Genomic DNA, 26441 nt, shown 5'->3' on the forward strand with positions numbered 1-26441 from the left:
CAATGAACATATCATTTGGTATCAAATCTTGGTATGTAGGTCAAATTCTGAATTCAGTACCACACCACTCCCTGAACAACTCCAAGATGCAAGCCTTGCAAGGTCTGGAGCAGACAACGTTCCTCAGTATCCATTTCAGAAAATGCTTCAGAGTTGATGATAATTAAAAACCTACTGTCAGGCCTCTCATTCTCCCCAATTAACCTAATGCAAACTGTAAAAAGGCTACTTATTTAAATATGATTTTAAGAGGCAGCTTTGGCCAAACATTTTTAAGGCTTCACTTTAGCAGTGAAAAGGCACTAGTGGACCTTTGTGATCAAACAGTTCTCACTTTGAGCACTGCAATGAGGATATTAGCCATGGTGGCAGCAGAGGAGACTACCAAGTTGATGAACAGTTCTACATACCAGTACAAGAAAGATTCCAGACTTGATATGTGGGATTTGGAATACCCACTTCATATCTTTTATTGAAATTGCTGATTACTTTATATTACACTATTTTGATTCAAAATGGAGTTTTTATAAAAAGAAACTATTGTTGAAATTGAATAAGCCAACCAAAAGGAACAATGGAGAGTTTCAAAAAATTCTGACCAGTATATGTACTTGCACAATTCTTTGAAACCATATCATTGTCTGTAAGGTGATTCCAGAAAGACCTGGAGAAAAGCAARACTGCCAGAGGAAAATTGACTTCCATTCATCACCAGTAACTTTTCAAGTCAATGACTGTGGCCAGGGCTTCAGCATAAGCACTAGAACTTGCATTACCAAAAAACACAGGACCAAAATTTTTCTCACAATTTGTACTGRATAGATGATGCGTAGATTAAGGCTCCTCTAGTTGTTAGGCTTTTCTTGGTGATGACAAACTGGGCAGCGCAGGCTGCATGCCAGGAATTCTGCCTCTCTGGTCTTGAAACTCTGGTTCTCTTGCATATAGTCCAGCCATAATTTAGTGGAAAAAAAAAATCTTTGGGTGCTTATCAGCTGCTTAGGCAAATACTGAGAAGTCAGTCATATAACCAGTACCAAAAATATCATGCAAAGAACAGCAATCATTTCAGGCTAAAGCTATACAGAGTTGTACCTTTCAGTCAACACCTTTGAATCAATGATCTGTTTAAATTAGAATGGATATTCAAATTTACAGGATAAGTTAGACGGGTTCTAAAATTTACATCAAATCATCCCAACTCACAAAAGTTATATTTTTCCTTGTCACACAATGGGTGAACCCATAGAATAATACCCTGCCGGCAGGAAGAATAAACCTGAGTAGTGAGGATCAATAAATACAAGGAGTTAAAATGCTAGTAGTCAGATAATTTGAATCTCAGGAGCCATGGGCTTCGTTTGGATTTAATCCTGTTCTTTGATRGGTTCTTCTTTTAAACAAGCATTTAATGTCTATGCTAAGGCTTAAAAGAAAACAAGCAGAAAATCCCTGTCCTGGCTAGAGAGAGTCAACACAACTCAGCCAACTGGATGCTAAAAACCCAGTCGTTACCGAACAGATCATTGTAAACCACCAACACATTTTTCTTCATCCCTTTTCAATGGTTTCTTGTTAAAGGCAAAATTCAAAAAAAAAAAAAATCTTTTCAGGCTGAAGTCCTTGTATTTGGTTGGAAGTGTTGTCCCATTATATAATCTCTCTATATTTGTTTAGGCACAAGAAGGGGGTATTAAACATTCAACAAGTCCTCATCACTATCATCATGAAATGATACTGTGTTTGTAGAGTTCTGTGCCTGTTGGCCTGGGTTGGCTTTTACTTTCCTATCCTTTCCCCCATTCAGTAAGTCAAGGCTTGGCACCTTCTTTCGTGGATGCTTGCTCTTGTCTATCCCTCTTCCTGACTGAATCTTTACATCTGGAATTGTTAACACTTCATCCTCACTGTCCAGATCATCAGCATGGAGAGATGTAAAAGCTTCGGATGTAACAGACTTAGTGGTAATGTGACCATTTTCCTGCCCTCCCTTTGCTGTTCTTTGATTTGGCRCTGTGATTTCCTCCATAAGCCACTCCGTTTCATGCTCATTAGCTTCCTCTTCACTGTTTATCTGAAAAAAACAACAAAAAGCAAGAGTAGACTGCATATAGTGCTCTAGACTCTGCCTATTACTGATCTTTCCAATCAGCAGACCCATCCCATACAAGGTCTGTATGGATGTATTTGATCTTGGGACAGTAACAGCATACTCCTGCAGTATATTATTGTTGCTTCCAGCCATTCTGTACTGTGTCTGAACCTCAGCTGTCGTCTCCTGAAAAGCTTTGTGCACCTTAAGCTACTCATGGGCCACTTCTCAACATTTCTTCCTRTAACTTCTTTTGTCTTTTTACTACGTAGTTTTAGACATGTAAAACAGCCATGCAGCCCTACTGAAGCCATAGAATTTAATATCCAGGTACTGAAGGAACTGGGAAGTTTTTTTTGGTTTGTTTTTAAAGTCACAGAAGCAAAAGCCTTTGATTTCATCAAAATTACCTTTGTGTATTTGTAGGAAACTCCTGATGTTCTTCTGCAACAGTTGGTTATCTTGTTTATTACAATTTCCCTGGAAATAGAAAAAAAAGGGCAGGGGAGAAACACAGCATTAGAAGAATTGTATCTACCTTTGCAGCCCTCATCGGTCATCACTGGAGTTTTGCCATCAAAGCATTTTACCAAACAACTACATGCTATCATATTTCATTCAGAACCACACGAACAAGTAAAACATAGTCTATAATCATATGTATCATCTTGCTCACCACAGCTTCAGCCTGACTCTTCTGATACTTAAAGCCTTTGGAAAAAAAGTAACCTTGGCTCGAAGGCAGTGTTGTTTGTATGTGTTTTGTGGCTCTTGTATGATTCCAACTTGATCCAGAACCACAGATTGGCTGAGGTTGGAAGGGACCTCTAGAGATCAACTAGTCCAACCCCCCTGCTCCAGCARGGACACCTACAGCACATGGCACAGGGTGGCATCCAGGCAGGTTTGGAAGATCTYCAGAGGAGACTCTGCAATCACTCTGGGCAGCCTGTGCCAGGGTTCTGTTACCTTCACAGGTGAACCTTCACAGTTCTCCATCAGGCATTAGATATTAAYTGCTACATTAATTACTGTAGACTACTATCTAATGGGTAATAAAGATCAGTCCAAGCCAACTGGACTTTGCACGAGACTTCAGATAGTAAAGGAAAAGCTTGAAAACAAAGCAGTAGCTACTTGACCATTAATGCTGTCAGCTGTAAAACAAACAAATCTCCAAAGTTCACCAACTCCCTTTCGAGAAGGAAAGCAAGTCCTATCAAAATCTTTAAGGCCTCCCAATTACTACTTACCTCCTCTCCTTTTTGTAGAACAGCAAGATTATTAAGCAGGCAGTGAGAATAACTAGAAGGACACTAAGCACAGCACCAACAGCTTGACTTCTCCTTGAAAGGCCTTTATGTATCTGGGCTTCTTGATCAGATTGGCCCTCATGACTTCCTGGAATACTTGTTGATCTAATGATAAATTATGAGAAAGAAGAAAAATAAAATATATGGACCCATTGCATCAAATATGACTGGAAAGAGTGGCTTCAAGGAACTAACATGCCAGACCATCCTGTCAGTCCTATGTAGCAGCTGTAAAGAATAGAAAGCAGAGGGATTTTTCTTCTCAATAAGATAGCTCAAAGAGAAATAAGATATGCATTGTACTACATTCTGGTTGGCTTTCAAATAATACATATTCCAGCACAGACCAAGTTATGATTGGACACTATAACTTGATAGCAGCAGCTTTCCATACAAAGCTGTATTAGAACAAAATCTGTACCGGAAAAAGTCATAGAGGCTACAGTAATTATTTACCTTTCAGCTGACTATAGACAGCACACCGATCAAACTCCTTCAATACCTAATCCCCTGTTTAATGAAAATGAACATATCCTTCCTGGATTTTGAAGTTAGCCAGCAGCAAGACAGCAAATAGCCCTAGGATTAATCATTTCTACACATGAGCAACTCTTTGCAGAGAGCCTGTCCCATGCCCAGAAGGCAGCTAAGGACTCCAGTTAAAAAAATAAAAACACTGCACCTGGGTCCTTATTTATTATTTTTCAGTTTTTAAACCACAGTCTCTACTCCACAGGTCAGAAAAGGTGTAATCAATCACAGAAATTATGAGATATTTCTGTACATATCTATATTKTTGTTCACTCTAAGGCAGACAGGACAAAAATATTTGCTGAATACTGGCTATGTTTTCTCAGTTACAGTAGTTTTTTACTTATTAGAGAGACAGATATTARACTCTACCACCTCTCTCCATAATTTCAAGTGCAAACAAAATTTCAGGTTCAGGTCAGTTTGACTGCTAAATAAATGAATGCCAAGTATCAAACATTACATGCATGGACACCATGCATTTCTTTCTTTTGCTAAATTGTTTGCCTTTTCCTCTGTTCATCAGAGTGGCTGTGCAAGAACACGAGTCGCCCTTCAGTTGACAAATACTGACAAGAGCCACTTTCAGACAATTACTCRATTACTCACTTACTCAATTACTCACATTAATGGACACACAGCAGATGTGTACCAGGTAAATAAATACTGACAATCTGCCGTCTCATGAAGGAATTCAGGGATGCCTTCTTTTGCTCTTTGAGTGCAGTGGAGGAAAATGGTTGAAGAGACAAACTTCGACTTATCTTTACCACATCTAGAGTCTGAAGAAAATGTGACATCCAAGTCATCATCTGCAGAGAGAAGATGTTGCAGTTAAGTACTTCCCTAAGGACAGTCCATCAACATTAGCCTGGAAAGAAAATTAACTACTCTGTGTTCTTGCATGTATTTGTTATGCAATAGCAACTTAGACATTACTAGGTTTCTGTAGATGACCCTATCTGTATGGTACCATATCTTACATAGAGGTATATGACTGATCTCCATAAGTCACTACAGAACAGTAGGCTATGCTTTTTATCAGAAAAACTGAAGAGGTCAAAGAGCACTGCTTATGGAGCATAAACACAGCGGGATAAATGAAGAACAAGATGACTTGGTCTCCTCTTTATTCCTATCCTATCAAAGATATCAAAGATAGGATAGGAATTAAGAAATTAAGATACTTCTTAATTCTTAAGAAGTATCAACCCAAATCTGCTTCTAAAGACACTTTTGCAACTGAGCTTGCATGACAAGAAAATCTAAATCCCGAAACATAGACTCTACATACTTTTGTAGAAATTGATTAGTGTAGATGTTAAAAAAAAACATCTACACTATGATGTCATGTATCTGGAGAAGCACATAAATCCAACTAGTAAGCACCTACCTTGAACATAATATTTAGCTTTCCTGGAAGAACCAATTTTCCGAAAGCGACGTTCATTAGTTTTAACTTGGCAGATGTTTGCTCCAGCACACTCCAGGAAACTTGAGTTTCTTATACCAGAAAGTTGAATTTCATACACATACTTGTCACCATTTGTTCTTATGTCACCAGAGGCCGTGTACAACCTGTGGAGACAGAGGGCAGGCCTATCCTGAAGTTTAAACTCAGAGTTAGGTTATTCTCAAGAGATAAGGCCAGCAACAGAAGTAACAGTTGCTGCCAGCTAACTCCAGACAAGTTAGTAAATGATTCAAGAGTCAAAAGAGCAGTGAGACAGAGACTTCCACCCTGAACACTTACAGGTGAGAATTATACCCAGCATTAAGTTTTCCAAAACCACACAGAAAGCAAACATTGGTAACTATACTGCCCTCAGCAGGTGCATGCTTAAACACATAGAGAGGATTAAACAACTAGGAACACAAGCACAATTCAGCAGCTTTCACACACATCACATATGGACCACAAAGATCACTACTGAGCTCTGATAAATAGCAGTGCGTAGTTTTGCTGACCACTAGCAAGCAGCCTTCTCTAGAAGGACAAGGTCCACTGCAAGAGCTTCCTAGAGATTAGGAGCTATCTGTTCTAACCTCCTACTCAAAGGCTGAGCTCGCTCAAATATAATTTGTTTTTCCATCAAACGTTACACCAGGCTTCTCATTTTGTCCTGATCTCATCTCCCCCATCCAAACCTATTTGGTTCCTCTCCATGTTTAGAGAATTACAGGCAAAACATGTTTGCATAGCAAGTCTATTCACAACATTAATGCTTACTTAACCAAACCYATATCCTTCAGCACATACTACTGGTTTGCGCCCTGCAAGCAGAATGCATTCTTCCCACAGCACTAGGGCATGGGAAGTTTTCCCTCCATAAAACACTAGTTTTATTTTAAATCAGGTAAAATTGTCTGCAACAGAATTATGTGCCACATGGTTATGCAGACATTGTTAACTGTTGGTCCTTCCTTGCCCTTGCAGTYACACACACTTAAACATTCCTTCCGAGCTGTCCTTCCTCACTCTTGAGGCTTTTGGAGCATGAGCTCTTGCCTCCACATGGACTTGCTGGGCAGAATGAAAGGAGCTACACGAAAGGCCAAAGAGCAGAGTAGGGTCTTCGTTTCTGAACTGATATCTATGCACTCTGGAGAGAGCAGTGACCCACTCAGCAGCCACTGAGAGTTCTACTGTGGGGAAACTCCCAGGTTTGGACTCACTCTTGAGTACCTCCAGGCAGGCTCAGAGCTTTCAATTCCAGCAGCAAACTGTACGACCTTCACCAYCCATCCTTAAGTCCAACACTGGCACAAGTCCAACAGCAAATTTAGCAGGATTTCCACAGGACAATGAGGGGTGATTAAGGCAACTTAAAGCAGTCACACCGAGGTTTCCTTTCCCACAGTAGAATGCTAAGGTTTTCATTTGTTTTACTTACTTGTAATAAACATCCCCCAAAGAAAAGTTCTTCCCGGTTACAGGATTAATAACTGTTCCATTCACTACCTCCACCTCCTGCTGCTTAACAGCACAAGCAGCCCGTGTGTCCCAAGTGATGTAGTAAACACAGTTCTCTTCATCAATCCTGCCAAATGAACAGACACAGTACATTGGTCTGGGAAATGGTAACAGTCTCCTGTGCAAGCATCTTTCAGTGAGCAAGCTGAGTAGTTAACATACTAAAAGAGGCTACCTACAGAAGAGCTGCACTGATCTTTTCTACAAGTATAACATCGCCAACCATCTTGGCCTGATAATCTTAAACACGAGCCAGGAACAAGCTCCTCGCTTAGACTTCCAGAAGTCAGTTCAGAGGTTTTATCTAAATATTTAACTAACAAGTCAGTCTGTTCTTGACAGATTAATGTTTTATACTTTACATAGCCAGGATAAGAAACATGACCTAGTTAGAGTTGCAGCACGGTTCTTTGACACTTGCAGAGCCTCACACACAGYTTTACCAATTCTACAAGCAATATGCAGCTCACCAAAACAAAACTAAAGAAAAGCCATCAGTTTGGAATCGTTTAGGAATGCAGCAAAAACCTGCATCCTTAGCTGAAGTGCTTATYGATAGCAAGTTTGGACAAACTTATTATGAGTGGTTTATTGTAACTGACATCAAAAATAAGATTCAAGCCACGATCTATTTTAACTTGAAGTGGAACATTTTTTTCCTCCCTCCAGGCCATCTAAGATAAATACAGAATAAAACTGTTCATGAGACTGTACAGGTGCAAAAACTCTAGAAGTTGCATGTTTTACAAATATAGACCAAAGATGAGTTCTAGAAAGTAATGCTCAGATGTCTACATGTCTAAGGTTGCTTTCAGAAACATTTCTTGTGGGGAAGGAGATGGCAAGCAATGGAGGATAAACTAGAAAGCAGCATCCAGATTTTTTACTGAAAACTTGCAATAGGGCAAGAAATGCACTATAGGCAGAGACTTATCTGAATTTAAGCCTTAACTGTAACTGAATACTTGGCCCTTTGTACACCACTTCAGAGACAAGCTAATATTACCACTTTTTATAGGACACCTATAAGGGCCACACCATTGCTTCCTGTGCTCTGGTACTACACATTACGCTAGCATTAAAGCAGGAACACGAACAGCACAGCAGGAGGAGGACACAGTGCTGTCCAGCGGACTCCCTGGGTCAAAGGTTGGTATGTGTACATGTGCTCCTTCCCAATTTTGAAACAATCAAAGCGTATATCCATTTTCCCACTCAGTTTTTGAAGCTGGGCACACAGGACTTTTTTAGGCACCTTGTTCACTGTAATTGAATTAAGTCAGGAACTTACGGTAGAGAAAGAAGTGAGGAGTCATACATTTCCTTTTCATTATAGACATTAACTCAATGTACTTCCCTAAGCTAATCCATTTATCTGCTTATTCAGGATAATCTTGACAATCTTGCCATACTCTTTACAGAAGAGGTACAGGGAGGGAAAACAAAACAATAAAAAAAAAAAAAAACACATCCACACACATCCACCCACCCTGACCCTCTGCATCACTGCAGCATTTAAGTCACCAACCAGAACCTGACAGCTCTGGGGCTGCCCAACAGAACAGTCACCATCACAGAGACTCACCGTTTAATAAAGAGGAAGTAGGAAGATCAGATAAAATAATTAGATACTCACCTCTGTAACATAGGCATACCCACTGTTTTTGCACACTTCAATTTTATAACTGTCATTACTTTCTTGTTTTTCCAGCATTCCTGCCCACTGGAATAACTGATATACACCGTATCATCTAGAAAAGATAGATGGTGACACTCAAGGATTTTGTAAACAGCTATCACAAAATACATTTTTTCATTCTGCTGATCCCATTACTTAATATTAACCTCTATTTTTTCTTAAACCATGCATCAGTTAGAGTACTTTGATAAGCTGGAGGTTTTTACTGATGTCCACATAAAAATGTCTCCTCAAACAGATTCTTTGCATTCATGCAGTACCGTGTTCATGACGCCAGTACAGGCATACACAACCATAAATTTATCAAGTTCTTTTGACATCTTAAGAATAAGTTATATTTATAGGCAAGTTAGGCAATAAACACATTCACTACACCTCCCTACTTTAGAGGTTGGTTACAAAACTTCTCTCATTTTTGCAGTTGTTAAGATCACCTCCCTCACATGCTGCTTTTTAGTAGAAAAGTTCAGCAAACAGGTCTTTCAAAACAGTGAACAAAAAATAATTCTCACTCCCACAATTCCCCTGCTTAACCATCGATCTTGTTTTAGTGTGTTCTCCTGATGTAAACCATATAAGTAGTCATGTGGTTTATTTAGATTTTGCTTTGTTTATTTTGCCAGATCCCCTGTTCTCCTCCTCCCAAACAGGTTTACTGGAAGAAGTATTCCAGAGTTTCTGTGAATTTTTTATATACTATAACTCCTATAGCTATGGGTTTTATACACTATATAACAATATAACCTATAACTAGGCTGTGATATCTGGCCATTTCATACCTTTATATAGGAACAATTAACCATACCTGTTACATTCAGTTTCTGTGTATGAACAAGTCCAAGAACTTGAATGTCTCCGTTGCTGCTTTTTCTACAAATACTGGCTCTTTCAGGGCAGCCTGGGGGTCCTTCATGCACCCTCTGACAAAGATTCATGTAGTACCTACAGAAAGGAAAATATGATGGAGAAAACATGTTTTAAAAACGTTTAGGCTAAACTGACAAGATGAAATATAAACTATATAGCTTCTTAGCTGGAAGCTACTCAAACTTAATGAAGACAGAATCAAGTTGCTGAACAAACAATGCAAATTCTACTCACGAGTTTTCATTGTGGAAAAAGATCCAAGATCCTGTCAGGGAAGAGAGCATTCTCAAGTCGTAAGTTCTGTGCTTATGTACAAACTTGCACTCCATCTTCTTAGGAGGACACACAGCCTGTGTCCTCCATTCAAATGTCACAGCACAGCCAAGTGTCTCGCTCAGAAGGCGAGGACTCCCAGTGCCAGCATTCTCATCACACGTGAAGATAATGGTAGATTCCCTTTTCCCAGTAGCTAAAAGGTGAGGTAGAAAAAGAAAAACACACCTTATAAGAGGTTTTCAGGCATGCACAGATTTTAGTGTTGTAATGCTAAGATATGAGTCTAAGCTTTAACTGGATACCATTTTATACAGTTAAGACCTAAATGTGTAGACTTAGCAGTTGCGTTCCATAGGTTAAACTTAAACCTTTTAGAAAGCTGTGCAACTTCTCCTTCCAAGATGGATACCTCCATTGAGGCCACTTATTACTTGAAACATCAATTTCTAACGGCATCCTTTTACATTGTTCACCCATCTGAGTAAAGTCCAGTTTGTTCCAAATATCCCCTTGCCGTTGCCCACTGCAACCCTTCCTGCATTACATTATACCTGTGGTCTTCTGCCCCAGCAACTAGCAGCTAACTCAGTGTTAACTCAGATCATTAGTTCTTACCACTGCCACAAAATCCCCACTTTTCATCTCCCAGGTAGTTCTCAGTTGTAGCGCACCAAGGTCTGGACTTTTCTTCTGTAATACATTCCTCATAACTCTTCCCTTTGTACTTGAAGGGGAAGACACAAACCTCCCCTTTTTCAGTCACTGAGGAAAAGAGGATACAYCCACTTAGCAGTAGGCAGTGGAAAAAGCAGATATATCCAGAGTAATGACTTTTATACTCTTTAAGAACAGTCATGAAGCAYAGGCAGAGAACAGTAACACTGAAACATGGAATTTCATGTTAAGATGTAGTACACAGTTATGATCATCCCTATAGAAAAGCTGTATGTATGCATTGTAGCATATACTTGTTGAGACACAGATCAAAACAATGCATTTGATTCAGCAGGACTACACGTTTTTACGTACGTATGCAAAGCCAACATTGAGATTTGTGGCAACAGAAGAGAAGCAGATTCAAGGGTAAGAAAGCTGATAAGTCTTTACTGTAAAGAGTGGATCTGCTGGATCTCACCTGGAGGGCACCTGTCACCACCTGTATACTGCAAGATGACTGTTTCATCCTGATGGCTGTAGTCCATTTTCATTTCTTTTACGCTTCCAAAGGATGACACGCCATTTCCAGAGATCAGACAGACAGCTCCATCTTTGCACTTCCCCTGGGAGGTGTCTGCTGCCTTACTGCACACACCAACATGGTAACTGCTGGATTCAGAAAGCACCTGCRCAGACATCCAGACGCATCAGCAACAAGACAGCCTTTTACAGGGATTAATGAAGTACTACCCAAGAGCTTAATGAACTAAACCTCATACAGTATTTGTAAAACACAGGTAGAGAAATCAGAACTAATTTTGCACGGTTTACTTTCACTAATATGATAAAGCTACAGACTAGGTATACCTGTAGGGCCAAGGGTATAACCTGTTCAGCAGAACTTTGTCACATGTAAGGCTGAGATTCTGCCTCCCAGAGTTCCACTCTCCCTCCCCATCAAGAGATCAAATCACCTCTCAAAATTAAGAAAAGAGCTAGTCTCCTCCAAAGCTTTTCCTCCACTAGAGGGCAAACAAGTATGAATACTGACTTGCAGCTGCACTATGAWCCTCAGCCTCCTTTTACACCCTAGAAAAGATGTCCAGGCCTGTCTTCAGCTTCAAAATGTTGAGAGAGATGAATACAGTTATTTCACCAGAATGCATTACCTTATATGATCTTCCAGAAAGGCTGGTCAAGTTGAAAGTGTAGTGTAATTGCTCATCAGTCACAGAGCAACCAGAAGTTTTCACTTGGTCAGGACACACAACTGGAGTTTCCCACTCAAACACAAAATTGCAGTCAAGTTTCCTTATCATCTTTGGCTTGCCCTGTTACCAAGTACCATAGCAAAAGTCATTAGGTTTTATTGTGGGGGTATTTTTAACCTCGGTTATTGCTAAGGTTAGATTTCACTAACAGGAGGGCTAATTTGCCATCTCAGTTATCACAACTAATGCTAGAAACATTTGCAGGTAAAGTACTTTTCATCGGTATCCATCTTACCAGATTAGTTCCTTGGCGGCAGTGAAACACAATGAGAGAAGTATAATTCAATTTGTCATTTAACTGGCAAGGAGTAGTGCTGTTGTAAGTGATGTACACTTCATTCACTGCCTCCTTTATCTTGGGAGCTTCAGTAATACGACCAATATCCTATACAAGCAAAAATACGCATTAAAAACAGATGAACTACTAGATTTCAGATCAACCCAGAGTTTCAGATCAATCCAGAGATGTATGTGTTCAGCATACACAGGAGCATGGATACAATGCACTTTTCAAAGATACATCCTATATATTCAAAGCACTGCTATATTTCAGTTCTATAAACCAGAAATTGGACAGATCAAAACAACCCTTAAGCGTAATATAAACCAGGGACATTCTGCCTCTTATTGATGGTATTTTTTAAAAACCAATGAGTCAAAATAGCTACATACTACTTGAATATAGTGCACTATTAAGTGACAGAGAAAGTTCGGAAGATCAGTGTGGAAGTACATGGAAAACTAAATCCACTTTTTGCGCATATCTAAAACCTCCAAAGACTTCAAAAGGAGCCTCTAGAATCTCTTAATATAAAACAATCACGCTGGCCAATGCCCTATCAGAGGCTTGTTATTCACACAGCTGAGTCTTCACTTTGAAGTACAAAACACATTTCAGAGCATGCTAGGGCTTCTCAGCTTATCCTCCTTCATAGTTCTGAAACTATCCCGGAGTTAAGCATATTACTTCTGCTGTACCTAAGAATGGCAAATTAAGAGGCATTCTGCTTCCTTAGCATACATCCTCTAGTAAAGATTTTCTATAGTTTTTTTTTTTTTTCCTTCAGTATTTGTCATTGTTTGTATTAARCACAAATCTGCAACATCATTCAATCTTCCGTCTCCTCCCAAAAAGATTACTGGGGCTCAGGGTGTATAAATACTTCTTACTAGACAAAAACATGATGAAAAGGAATTCTGCAAAGTAAATTTTAATTTAGTGCTCCATTTATTTCTCCCATTGATAAGCCTCCAGCTCGAGTCAGGTTGCTGGGCAGGGATATTGTTTTAAACAAGCAGGTAACCCTGAATGTTTCCAGGCATAATACTTACTATTGGCGGCCCACTAACGGGAACCATGCAAACAGCTGCTCCAGGTGGGCAATCAACATCTTTGATAGGATTGAGAGGCTCACAAATATTGATGTAGAAGTCTGGAGAAGCATCCATTGCAGCTTCATCCACAAACGCCTCATAGTATCCAGTGCGATGGATCAGGGGAGACAGGTCAATAACGGAACTCCCATTCAACACTGAGCACTTCACCTACAAAAAAGGTAGGTTTCATTGCTATCCACTTTAGAGACAAGAAGCGTGGTTGCTTTTAAGTCTCAAATATGATTCAAGCAAAGAAGCATTTGTTGCAATTTTTGTTGGCTACAGATAAGCCACTCACGACAGTAATTCTTAAAAACATACTTATGGAGTCTATATCAAAATAACACCAAGAGCTAAGTCTTCAGCAGGCAGCCTCCAGCACTGGCTTGAGCACTGCAGTTCCTGAGAAACTATTTCACACAAGCGTTGATTAAAGGGTTAATACTTTGATTTGCTCACCACGCTCACCAGAAATCTRATAAAACAATAGCTCTGCTGTAGAAGTCCCAGTGAAGAATGGAGAACTTTTTGTCTCCTCTGCTACAGGAAGTGGCCTGTCTCTCAATGACTTTACAACACATTGCAGCTATGCCTAAACCACTGAAAACAATCCCACAATCGATGTCTTCTAGAAGTAATTCTTACCTCCTCTTCACAAGCCAAGGAAGTGTGCCACGAGAAGTAGTTAGTGCATGTCTGCTCATCAAGGGATAGAAAAACAGGAGAGCTGTCTTCCGCATCAGACTTGCAAACAAAGCTAAAATAGCTTTTATGCTTCAGATTAGGGTCTGCAGGGCAAGGATCTCCACCTTCATAAACAAGCTTTAACACTTGATCTTCATAGGTTAAAGTTTTGCTTATTTTTCCTGCATTAATTATTTTTGAGCCAGCAGTGATGCAAACGCCTGAAGTGTAAACAAAACAAGAGACAAAGCAGAWCAATCACCCTTCCAAATTACACTGAACAGCTACTCTACAACATGATCTTTGCATGAAGCAGGATGGCTGAAGGACAAATCCAAGTTTTTCCTTGCAAGGAGTAAAGTACTCCTTTGCACAGTTAAACAATTGTAAATAGCTCTATGACAAGTGACCAAGCTTTTCTACAACAATCCTTTACATAGTACAAAGTGATCTGTGTGAATTGCAGGAGGAAGATAGGGAAGACATGACTAAGAATCCCRCCACCTCCAAAAAAGAAGCAAAGTTAAGATTTGGTCTCCATTCATTTTCCTAAATGCTGGTTCAAACTGTCTGTTGTAACTATTAAGGTGAGCTGCAATAAACACAGTTCAAATACCACCTTTGACACATTGTTAACCAGGGAAGTGTACGCTATACATTCTATAAGTTATGCACATTTAGGCAACAACAAAGTATAGCTTTCTGTTACCAGATGTCTGAAAGCAATGGGATTAATGCTMAATCTCAACCACGATTATATATAAAGTTGCCCGTAAGAATATAATATTTTCTTATTAATATGCAGAAAATAATCTTGCAAATCCATGTGATAGTCTTATCTTGGCACTTAAAGTTGCTTAAATATTATCTCATATTCAATAGAAGGACCCTCCAATTTGCCATTACCAGCAAAAAAAAATAAAATAAGTTACAAGTTAGCTTCTAGTGAACTTTCCAAAATGTCTAAAACAAAATACAACCCTGTAAGAGTTGTCTTTCATGTTTTTACCCCCCTGCCACGCCAGAACACAGATGCACTAGAGCAATAGGTCAGCATGCACTAATATTTGTGCTCTCTGCCCCTTCGAGCCTGCTCTCGTATTGTGTTCCCTTGTGAGAGAAGTCAAAGATGCAACACAAAGGTCTACGTTCCTGTCTTTGTGGTCCATAGGAATGCCCCTCCAGACTACAGAAACTGGCAAGGAAGAGGGCACACTTAAGGTTAGGCACGTAATATGAAATAAAATACTCCATTCCTTAAAAGTTTCAGATTTTTCTAGTTGATTCAACCACACAACTGTTTTCTTACTTTCCACATTTTCAGTTAAACCTGACTCCCTTACATTTTAGACTTGAGCACAACTCCCTAGATACTCTAAAACCTGTGACTATAGAACCAGAGATGGAGAGATGCTTACCTGCTCCACTAGCACACAAACTCTTAGTTTCAGCACACACATTCAGCTCGATTCTTCTGCTGTGTGAATCATAGATTGTGTAGCCAGACTCTCGCTTCAGTGACGTCAAATCAAAGAGGTGGCCTGCCGGCAGATTAGGCAAGAGCTCAATCTTCTTGTAGAATCAAAGTCAAGATTTCTTTGTTTTAGAAAACTTAATTCAGTTCAGTTAGAAAGTCAACCAAACTCTCTTGTCTGCTAAGAGTTCTTAGCTGTTTACTAGGGGCAAAAACTAGTTTTAGAACAGCTATAAAGMAAACTCCATACAGACCGTTTGTTTATTTCCCAAAGGGCAACACAGCAGTACCTCACAGGATGTTTCTGCCCACCAGCTTGATAATCACTGTCCATAGCAGATTGCCACGCTGCCTTTCTCTAAAGCCCCTTAACAGAGCAAAAGGCAGCAGCGCTGCTCTCGGCAGCTTCCCCTGCACATCAGGTTCTCCCGCCTTCCCCGTACCTGTGGCAGGATTGGTTACCCGGCAGTCACTCTGCACGTTGCTTTTCAGGGGACACGCAGCAGCCGTGAACCATAAGAAGGTATATTCACAGTCTTCAATGGCCGTTATAAGTTCTGGGTTTGACTCCTAAACGTGAAACAACGGAGAGTTACACCYCCAGAGCGATGCTGTAAGACTTCATGTCACAGGGTTATGAAGCTTTTAGCTTAATTCAGTTCAAGTGCCAGGCAATTTCATACAGACAAACCAGCACAGAACTATCATCAGGAACTATGAAACTGTTAAAGACAGTGTACTGGGACAACACAAAACCCACAGGTGAGGCTAAGACATGCTGCCAGAAGGGTTTGAAAACTACATTGGCAATAGCATTATTGATTTTTCTGAACACTCCCTAGCCTGCAATATATTCATTTTTAAAATAGATTGACAAATTGAAGCTTTTACATCTAGTCTGCTGTTACAGATTTTATCTAAATTATCTCTTTAGAACTGCTCAGCTGCTCCTGTACTCCACTCATAAGTCTCCCTTCCTTTCACTTACAGGAGATGAGGTTTGGAAATACATACAAACTGCTCACCATTCTTCTCATATACACAACTCAGGAAAAGACAAAAATCCTGCCAGCAGGACCTCACTTACAATTCTGTCTTCATCACACTTGAGGCGCAATATTGTTGTTTTCCTGCGAATTTTATCTGGGCACTGCTCTCCATTAACATATTTCAGAACAGAAATGCCATTTTCCCACTGTGGACCATCAGCCACTTCTCCAAGACTTGTACATTTTGCACCATCCATAATAGCAGCAGCAGCATCAGAAGGACAGAAACCTATACAGATGAAATAAACCAACTCAAGGTGTTACAGCTTTCTTGCCTAGAATAAAATTATTTCAGTTACATCATGACTATCTTCAAGCAACTCTCTAAATCATCCTCTCAATGCTTGTGTTCTACTACTCACTCTACCTCAAACCACAGCTAGAACACATTTTTAGTTTGATCTTACGTGCAGTATGATATGGCACTAAGGATGTGCAGACATTAATGTAATATTTATGCTTAGAAGCAGATAGAGTTGTAGCTTCCCAGTTCTCTCTATGCCGCGTCAGAGATGAAAGATCGTAGAAGTTTCCTTCATTGTCCCTAAAAAAGGGACAACAAACAATTTATAGAAAGAAMGCATTTAAAAGTCTCTAAAACCTAGTAGCTTAAGCATTATAACTTCCAACAGTTAAACACAGTAACCCTACAAGCAAAGCACCACGGTAAGAAGCCTACACCAGCCTCACTCATTCCCACAAACCTTAAATTCAGTGTCAAGATAAATCACTGCACATCAGCCAGTCTACAACTGTCCATGTGCACACAACCCATGGCCAACATGAGAGGAATTTCATCTTGTCATTGAGGCATGCAGTCTTTCAGGGTATGCCAAGCACAACTGCAGTTATAGTAGATTGCTTTACTATAGGGTAGAAGCTTATTCACCATACCAAACTCTCCTAGACAGTTATCAGTTGCACTTGACCCTGCCTATTTAAACCTTAATGAGCTAATACTTGGTCTTGACAACAGTAAATAGCGTTCTCAGCAGCACAACCTTGTTCGATGAAAGTTCCAGGCAAACAATAGTATTTTTGTTTGAAATAGTTAAATAGTAACTAGACATCTGTAACAAACATTCAAAGTTCAACCACCAATAACCCCACAGCTACTTCATCTTTGACTATCTTCTAGAGATGGGAATACACATTTGGTGAAATTAGACTTGCATTATTAAAAGACATTTTAAATATATTAGCATTGAAACACTAGGCCAGTTGGCAATTAGTTACATCAAAACAAACCAACCACAATAAGACTATGTCCATTTTTGTCACCACACAGTCCCAATTTAAGTGATCAAAACTGGACTTACTTGTAAGAACATTCAGCAGATTTGACAGGTGGACAGGCATATGGTGTGTGCCATTCAAACATGTACGTGCAGTCTGGAGTTTCTTTCAAAAAGACTGGCTGAAATAAAAGTTAGGAAGAAACTTACTTCTCAGACCTATAGGAGCTACCAAGAACTTGTATTTACACATTCTTAGAGATGTACTGTGTGTCTGAGCACAGCTTCTTCCAAACCTGGGTTGAGTCCCACACACTCTTCAAGCAACAGAGCAACCATTAGGAATCACTGCCTCATCTGTGAAATCAGGAAGGGCAACCCATGCAAGAGCAAGGGTAACCCTTCATATCATTAAGAACAGGAAGGAAAGCACATAAACAAAGAACAAGCTATTAAAAGTGATAAGTAACTGCCTTATTTTGTTCGGGTCATGTAATACCTATTTTCCTACAGATTCATCCTCAAACCTTGTAGTTTTTGCAAAGGGACTGCTCTTATTTCTGTGAGAATATCCCTTTATAACATTTAAAAAGAGTTTTGCTAATTCTAGTCATCCCTTAAAGGAGGAGCATACCATGGCCTTCCCAGGGAATGGGGAAAGTAGTTCAAGCAGGGAATTCAAGCTACCATTTGGTGATGATTCTATTATCTCACAGGAACTTTCCATCTACAGCCAAATGAGCAAACGATTAGGCAGACCTTAGAAAAGGCAAATTCAGGTTCTTCACCTCACGCTCCCACACATTAAAGGGCAACACTGAAAGACAGTACATACAGAAAGTGTCTGAAACTAACCTCTGATGTAGTCTTGTCACAGTAGAATAATATGGCTGTTGAGCGTTCATATATCTTGTGACATTTTTCTCCACTAGTATAATTTATCATTATTAAACCATTTTTGAATGTCAGCTTATCTGTATGTAATCCTAAAAGCAAAAAGAAAAACCACACACAAGGTAAATCCCTAATCGAGTCTATGCACATAAAGCATCTGCAGTGGGGTTACAAGGACTGCTATAACACTTAGCACACGTGATATGCAAGGAGAACAAGGTGCAACTGAAGGTACTGCACTACATGAGGCCCATCCTCCCAGCCTTCACATTCATTCTCAAATTCAAGTGCTGTACCTGCTACTTTTCTGAAAGTGCTGTCCATCTTCTTTACTTGGCACGACGATACTGCATGAACACCTGGTCTGCAAGACTCTGATATCTCCCCACAGACTCTGAAGTAGTAGTCGTACTCGTCTGTACTCACTTTTATGTCCTTATTGGAAAGTGGCTTCAGATTATAAACATGACCATATCTTGGATCTTTCACCTGGCAATTATCTCCTTTAAAAGAAAAGGATTTTATGGATTTAAAATAAAATTCATTATCTACAAGCCATGCTGTGTATGCTTAGAAAACAAAGGCTTCCTSGCATGACTAAGACCACAAAAAAAAAAGATTAGTCAGCACTTCAGAGGCATGACACTACAGAATTCATTTAGTCCAGCTAAGCTGATTGTTCGAGGAAGTCATTAAGATCTAGAATAATGAGGCTTAAGCTACAAATGAGGTAATTTTTTATTACTGCTACTAAAGTAAGAGGCAAAAAGTTACACTGTAGTTCAAAAATTGTCTCAAACTGGCCTCACAGGTTCTTTTCTCAGAGAGGCTAAGATCAGCACTTAATCATCTGGAAAGAACAGTGAGGTCACAGGACAGAAGCAAAATTTGTGCTTGATGCAAGTCTTGTATCCTCCTTTAACTGTTACAAAGTCCGCTGAGTTAGCAAATAACTGACTACATGAATTGTTAGCTACAGTTTAAGGGCGTAAGATGTGCATAGAAAAAGCTTTGGGGAAGCTCTAATTTCAAGGGTCARTCTGATACACAGCAGTAACCTGCTACTTTTCTAGCCTTCAGTTTTAAAGTGACCCTTGGTTCAATATTTTGAAACTCTTATAAAACCACCAGGCTGTATCGCATGGTTACTACGCTTGGCTCAAATTACCCAATAACCGAGTATCAAGTAAGAGTCAGGACTTCAATTTTGTTCCCTTCAAAATCTCAGCTCTACATTCAACCTGCGCAGTAAGTGCATACTGCAGAGCAGTAGTTTGTAAGTATCTCTCCTATGCCACATAAGAACACCGACAGTTTCAACTATGTACAGGACTTGTGACACAGATACCTCACAGGAAGTCTGGTAGTTTGAAATAAGGTATAAACTAAGAATTGCAAACCAAAATAAAGCCTGCAAAGGCAGAAGATATCTGCACACTCAGCATCTCATCTGAGAGCCAATTGATTGCCTCCTGTATGTCCTAGGTTCAGCTATAAACGCTAATCAATAGCCTCCCCTTTTACCTCTGTCATCTAATAAGGATTAAGTTGATACTACAGCCTCTCCAGACACAAACAAGGAAGTGACCAACAGGCATAGGCTCAATCTCATCTTTGTAAAACTCAATGCTTGCTGAGATTTACAAGCCGCTAACACCTTGGCTGTCGTTTCCCAAAGCAGCACTGTGGTTTGGTACAAGGAGACTGCACTAGTGCTTTCATCTTTCACAGACAAGAAAGTCTATTTGCCTCTCATCCTAAGTGTACTTTAAAGTCAGATGTGCAGTTTCAATTGACTATGATTCAGAAAAGTTTTTCCTTCTGAAGTCAGCATCTTTTCAGAAAGATTTGCAGGGAAAAAAATAGCTTCAGTATGCATTTACTGTGTAGATTTGCTTTATATGTTAAAACAAAATACACCTACCTTCTGCCTTGTGAACAGGACAAGCTGCCAAGGTTCTCCAGACAAATACATATTCACAGTCATCTTCTTGCTCAAACACTGGGGATCCCTACAGAGAAGCAACATAAAGCTTACTAGCAATTACATAGCAAGTTTCAAGAGATGAATCTTTTTAAGCATTTGCACAATTTAAAAACTGATCAGCAAATTTCAGTACTCATTTTGAACAGAGCATTGCTTTTGGTAAATAGTACTGTACCATTGTATCAAGTCAGTGGTGTGTTTGAAGCACTCAGGAAAGTGGTTGTAAGAAAGAAAAGCCTATAAGATACTGGTTGCTAAAATAAGCCTTAATTCCAAAGAAAATGCCTACTTTGATACAGTAAGTCCACACTCTTAAGTCCTTATTAATGGCTATTGACACTGAAAGTTACCATTGTTTGATCACACTGGAAGATTATACGTGTAGAATAACGTTGGTTATCTTTGCACGTGTCTCCATTCAAGTAAATAATGCTTAAAGACCCATCAGTAGCAGCCTGAGGATTTATCTGAATGACACCGAGGTTCTTGCTTTTATCAGTGTATTTCACACAAGATCCTATTGCACCACCTACAGGAACAAGAGAACAAAATACTTCAGTCAAGCTTTGACAACTTTATCATCAGATAGTGTAACAACATCGTTTCAGGAGAACTTTGAACATCAAAACAGACTGGCTCAAACACTTGAAGCAGAACATAACAAGAGCTTAAATTCTAGCTTGAGTCATTGTGGGCCKAAAGCCTGTGAGAAAAACAAGTGACTACCCTCAAATCACTGTGCTTTTGGAATTACACTTTAATTTAGCTGCTTCCACACACTATACAGGTTAGATGCAGGTAGTATGTAGGTTAGARAACAGCAGACTAAATAAATTAAAGTTGGAGCTGAAATAGGACATGTCAAGCTTTTCATTGAGGTTCCATTCTGAGCTAGGAAGCTTCAATATTTAACTCTCTCCTCTCCCCTTTCCAGAAAGGTTAGGGTATACTGAAGGCAGTATTTGCAAGTATTTTCCCCAAATGTGTTTCTACACTCTCAATATGCAGGAGTCCCAAATAATAGTAGGACTGCTCTGCATATGGTTTTGTAGTGCCTTATTTTAGCCTTACATAGACCTGTAAAATGTATGTCAAGCTCAGCAACTGAGCTGGCAAGATACAAGAAAACCCATTCAATACCTAGAAGACATTGCACCAAAAGCCCCAAACACTTCCCACTTGACTTACCAGGGCATCCAGGCACATAAGGCAAAGGCTTGCAAACATTCAAGAAGAAGGTTCGCTTCCTTGCATCCTTTGAAGTGTCTATAGCAATCCACGGCTCACCTTCTTTGCTCAAGTCACTTAAGTCATACTCATTGCCAGCAGCATCTGAAAGATATGTGGTGCATGCAGTAAACTGAAACACCATCATTAGATAATTGTAGCAACATTGGGTTTGAAAGGGTAAAGTTTCATTGATGAATATACAAAGTCTGTTTTTCACAATATCATTGCATACCCAAGGGAAAGTAAAGTTTCTATAGAAGATGTCACTACAAAACAGAATAGCAGCATTCCCTCCACAATAAGCMATTTATACAGGTACCAAGATTATCAATTCACAATTTACAGTCACATTTTGGCTCAAAGGCTGGACTGAAGCACTGCATCACAATAAGGATTAGGGTTTTTTCAAAGTAGGTATTAGCCTTTTCATGCACATCTATATTTTCAATATTATTTTTTAACTTATTTTCTTAAGTTAAATCTGCTCTCAAACTGTTACCTCACCTCCCTCTACACAATTTCTATAAAGACATCCAAGCRCCTCCAGAAGAGATGCCTCCATCTCCATCCTAAACATTGTTATCCATAAAAGTTTCTGCTGTTCAGTTTATCCCTCCAAGATTTGTTACTTGGAACCCACCTGAATTCCAGCTACTTACCTGTAACCTGGCAATCTACAGGAGCAGGAGCACAGGCCAGAGCTGTGTGAAACTCAAAGAAAGTATCATGGATGTTCAGTGCACTGTTTATCTCTTCACGCACAAACTTAAGTTCCCCAGGATACGAATCATTACAGATGAAAGTAATGGTGAATGTGTCCGATGTTCCTGTAAAACAAACACTTATCTAGCACTGGTTCAGACAGAGATATTTGAATAGAAGTTTAACTTAAAAAATTTTTAGCAGCTTTTCCAAAAAAAATGCTTCGTAGAAAACTATCTTACTGTTTAAGAGTCTTTTTTTTTTTGTATGAATAAGGCTTCTTTAGAAACCTGTATTAAAACAGCTGTCTCAACTGACTTTCTATGGGAGACAGAAGGCCTTCACACATTTCAGCATCATAATTACAACCTCTGAACTGCCTTTAATCTAAGTGAAGATCCAGAATACCTACAAAAAGATGCTATTCAAGCAACATATGGAAATTTGTAATTATTCCTGACATATCCTAGAGTAGTTAGAACTGTAGAAGCTTTCAAAACAAGGTACGTGACAACACAATCCCCTGTTTTATACTGTATATTTGATGCTAAAGTATCACAGCTGAGCAGAGAGCAACAAGCRTCAAAGCAATCTGTGTAGAAGACCAACATCCTGGAGTACCTAAGGCTCTTGAATATTAAACCCATTTTTCCTAAAACTCTTCTTTAAGTTTTAATATGAAGGCATACAGCTGCTCAGTTTCAGCCCAATTGGACAGCGTAAGAGTCTAAAAACTCAATGTACATTTTTTTTTTCCTGGTAAAACAGACTTAAAGATTCAAATTCATGAAATGTACATGAGATACTAAGCTGTTCTACATTTGAAAAATCATTTCTCAACTACTCGAGTTTAGAGAGCTATTCATGATACTGAATTTCAAAGCAGCAACTTTGTTTGGAAACGAGACAGGCCATTTYGCTTGTTTTCCCAATCCAACTATCAATTTCTCTCTGCAAAGAGGACTTTTTCTTATTAAGTGGATGAAAAGCATCACGTGTTGTATTTGGTCCAAAAGTTCTGAAAAACACATATTAGAGAAATCTGACCAGTTTCCATTCGGCACAAAGATTAATTTCCTTCCTAAACTTCTTGCACAAAATAGCTTATATAGTGTCAAACACAGTAAACTTTATTGCGTGAATTACAATGGCAGTTTACAGAAAGCTACTACAGTGTCAACGTGAAAGTCCAGTGCATAGCTCCTGAGCTCACCTAATTGCACATTAAGAGGACCTCTGTAGGTTAGAGTTAGAAACCCTTCAGCAGACAGATACAGGGTTTTGTCCAATTCCACAGTCCTCACTGACGTCATGTTTTCAGCTTCACATCCAGCAGCCGGTTTTCCATTGATTTTACCACAATCTGGCATGGGCCCACAAATGTTTAGCTAGAAGTTGTGAAAGAGACAARGGTATAAACAATTTTTTGTGTTTATATTAATTTAGAGATTAATATTCATTATGTTAAAGACRTTACATAATCATTTCTACATCAACAACTCATCAAGAACAATTTCAAATATGAAACATCTCTCATTCTAGACTGCAAAACAGCTAGCTATATAAAAACAATAATATTCTCAGTCTTCAACTTGAAGTGTCCACATGCTCTTCCCACTATGTTTGGACATAGTTTATCAAGTTTATTCTTAGACTAAAAAGCCCTATGACAGCACCTGTGGACCATCTAGGAGTAATGAGACACACAGGTCAGATTATGATGACTGATAAGGATAAATTAATTCCCCTCCTAGGCTTACACCATTTCATTTAGCATTAGCAGATAAACTAGCATGATGTAACAGAGTTCATAATTGGAATGCCATTCACAGYCTACAGATAAAGCATGGCTAACTTATCTTTCCTAAGAACCATAAGGTTTGRAAGACTTTTTTTTTTTTTTRAACACTTATCTGGGGGAGAGGGTGAGAAGTGGTGTGGGAGGGATACAGACACACACCACACTTCAACTCTAGCCCCCAAGCACTGAACTTTATCTATTCAAAATTCCTACGAGCATTTAACCTAAGCTTCATTTCGTCAGCTAAGACTGGATAAAATGCAACAGCATCYATAAGCACAGCCATATAGGAATAGAATCCTTACCATGAAATTCTTCCCAATGCCACTAGCCATATAGCCTTTTTCAGTAGCYAATGGCTGCAGATTGAACAAAAAGCCACTGTTTGGATCTCGCACAGAACAAGACTGCAAAGGAAAATAAAGCTATTATTTTTCCCCTTTCCCATTTGTTAAGTTCTATGTCATCTCACTTGTAGAAAGAACCAGAGAAGTGATTTATACATGGTTGTATCCTGCATGCCAAGCAGCAACTTGATTATGGTAATCAGAATATAGTTCCAGCAGTAGCAACTCCTTATTCAACCCCTTAGCACTGTTGTTCATTACACGTCAAGATACCAAAGTATATTAAAATGCTATTTAACAGGCTTCATTCACCAGGCTAGCAAAGAACAAGGAAAGTTCAAATGAGGATTATTTCTACACTAATGTTTATGAGAGCTGCTACACAGAAGCAAGTGAGTAGCTGTGTAAAAATCTGTAGGTCTCATTCTGCAGACAGGCACACAAACAATTCTTATGTACACTCTCAGTTGTGCTAGCAGCCTTGTAACTGAATGAAGTATTTCATCTTGTGGTAAGCTGCTTTCTCTTGAGAGGACACTGAGAGGTTATGGTCAGAGGTTATGTATTTCATGAACACTCCATGAAGAAAACATGAAGAAATTGCAAAATGGAGCATCATGATCAGCTTCACTTTCCTGTAATCTGCTTCCCCTGAGTTATTTAAATGATGCAAGCAGGAGTGCTAAAGAAAACAGCATGTAGGGTCTCATAGTTGTTTTTTTTTCTCACCTGAGAATCATCTTTTGTCTTCTTGATTGGACAAGCAGCTTCAGTTTCCCACAAGAAGGTGGCCACACATTCCTGAATAGCTATAAAGCGTGGACTGSTACTCTGGAAACAGAATAAATCAGAACCAAAACAAATAAGAACTAAGAACCAACATGTTCTCATCTTTGAGATTCTCCTTTATAAGGAGTTGTATTTTTTTTCCTAAAAATCTTCATTGCAAGTGTGTATTTAATTTAGATGTACATTTTTCATCTCAATCCCATCTCAATTTCTTTTGCATGTCACTACTAAATACTTGGTCTAAGCACTGAGCATGTCGTGAAGTTTTAGGAAATAATATACTGAATTAAGACATGCATAACCAGACCCTGATTCAGTCTAAGACTTGAGGAGTTTCAGGGCTGGAGCGTTTCCATTGGAGGACAAGGAGTCAGAAAAAGTGTCAAGCACGTGACAGTAGCATATTTGCTCACTTAACAGGCATATTATATACATCTTCCAGCATTTTCAGGCAAAAGCAATGCTGTACAGTTTAACTGCTACAAAGCCATAGTTCTTTACCAACCAAGAGGATTATTTGCAACTCCATAAATCAACAACAAAGTAGGTTTGGCAAGCTTCTAATCTAATAGTCCCCCTCAATCTCAGCTTCAGTGCGCAATGCTTTAGCTGATTCTGCTTCACACAAGAACTCACCCAGAATCAGCAGAGATGCAGAATCGAAGCCTGCAGATAGGCTTTACAGTATTCTCCCTCTGCATTTTTATGCTACTTAGACCAGCCTGAAATATCACTGTCAACTAGTTAAAAACTAACAAGTTTAATGACCGCAGTTACTATGTTAAATTTATGATGAAAGACACCCAAATACACAGCTCTAGCATCTAAGCCAGCTTTGTATTTCATCTTCATTTTAAGGATATCCTATGAAAAAGGATCTATACATCTAGAGGTCTACTTATCTACTTCATGTAACTTCACAATATATGACAAAATCTACTATAAAGCAAAAATTTGAAGTTTTTTGTCCTTACAAGAGTGCCTCTGGAACAGGTGAAGTGGATAGTGGTATTATAAGAAGTTTTATTTCTACCAGCATCATTGCATACAGAGCCACTTGTGTAAGTTAGAGAAATGTGACCAGGTCTTTCAACTACCAGTTCTTTGCTGGCAACACCAAGGTTACTAATAGATGTGACTTCAGAGAAAGAATCCTAGAAATTAAAAAAAAAAGGTATGTCAGCAATTCTTA

General features: G+C 39.1%; 1 protein-coding gene across 1 annotated transcript in view; it reads right to left on the minus strand.

Annotated features, from left to right (window-relative positions):
* Positions 1–795: 795 nt before the first annotated feature.
* The window catches only part of IGF2R (insulin like growth factor 2 receptor), a 46250-nt gene continuing 20604 nt past the window's right edge, over positions 796–26441 (minus strand). The window contains exons 19-48 of the mRNA XM_026044725.1: positions 26224–26403; positions 25190–25291; positions 24419–24520; positions 23526–23700; positions 22270–22437; positions 21569–21712; positions 20731–20909; positions 20318–20405; positions 18690–18896; positions 18355–18485; positions 17584–17681; positions 16672–16808; positions 16303–16493; positions 15659–15785; positions 15160–15282; positions 13703–13962; positions 13013–13225; positions 11916–12065; positions 11579–11740; positions 10888–11095; positions 10368–10514; positions 9711–9945; positions 9415–9551; positions 8547–8661; positions 6831–6977; positions 5330–5514; positions 4562–4748; positions 3346–3510; positions 2503–2572; positions 796–2074 (exon numbers count right to left, since the gene is read on the minus strand). Coding sequence (XP_025900510.1) covers positions 1694–2074; positions 2503–2572; positions 3346–3510; positions 4562–4748; positions 5330–5514; positions 6831–6977; positions 8547–8661; positions 9415–9551; positions 9711–9945; positions 10368–10514; positions 10888–11095; positions 11579–11740; positions 11916–12065; positions 13013–13225; positions 13703–13962; positions 15160–15282; positions 15659–15785; positions 16303–16493; positions 16672–16808; positions 17584–17681; positions 18355–18485; positions 18690–18896; positions 20318–20405; positions 20731–20909; positions 21569–21712; positions 22270–22437; positions 23526–23700; positions 24419–24520; positions 25190–25291; positions 26224–26403 — 4914 coding nt within the window. The 3' untranslated portion in view covers positions 796–1693. The remainder of the gene's footprint in view (positions 2075–2502; positions 2573–3345; positions 3511–4561; positions 4749–5329; positions 5515–6830; positions 6978–8546; positions 8662–9414; positions 9552–9710; positions 9946–10367; positions 10515–10887; positions 11096–11578; positions 11741–11915; positions 12066–13012; positions 13226–13702; positions 13963–15159; positions 15283–15658; positions 15786–16302; positions 16494–16671; positions 16809–17583; positions 17682–18354; positions 18486–18689; positions 18897–20317; positions 20406–20730; positions 20910–21568; positions 21713–22269; positions 22438–23525; positions 23701–24418; positions 24521–25189; positions 25292–26223; positions 26404–26441) is intronic.

The sequence above is a fragment of the Nothoprocta perdicaria genome, unplaced genomic scaffold (assembly GCF_003342845.1).
Source record: "Nothoprocta perdicaria isolate Ctin4 unplaced genomic scaffold, notPer1 scaffold_38, whole genome shotgun sequence".
NCBI lineage: Eukaryota > Metazoa > Chordata > Aves > Tinamiformes > Tinamidae > Nothoprocta > Nothoprocta perdicaria.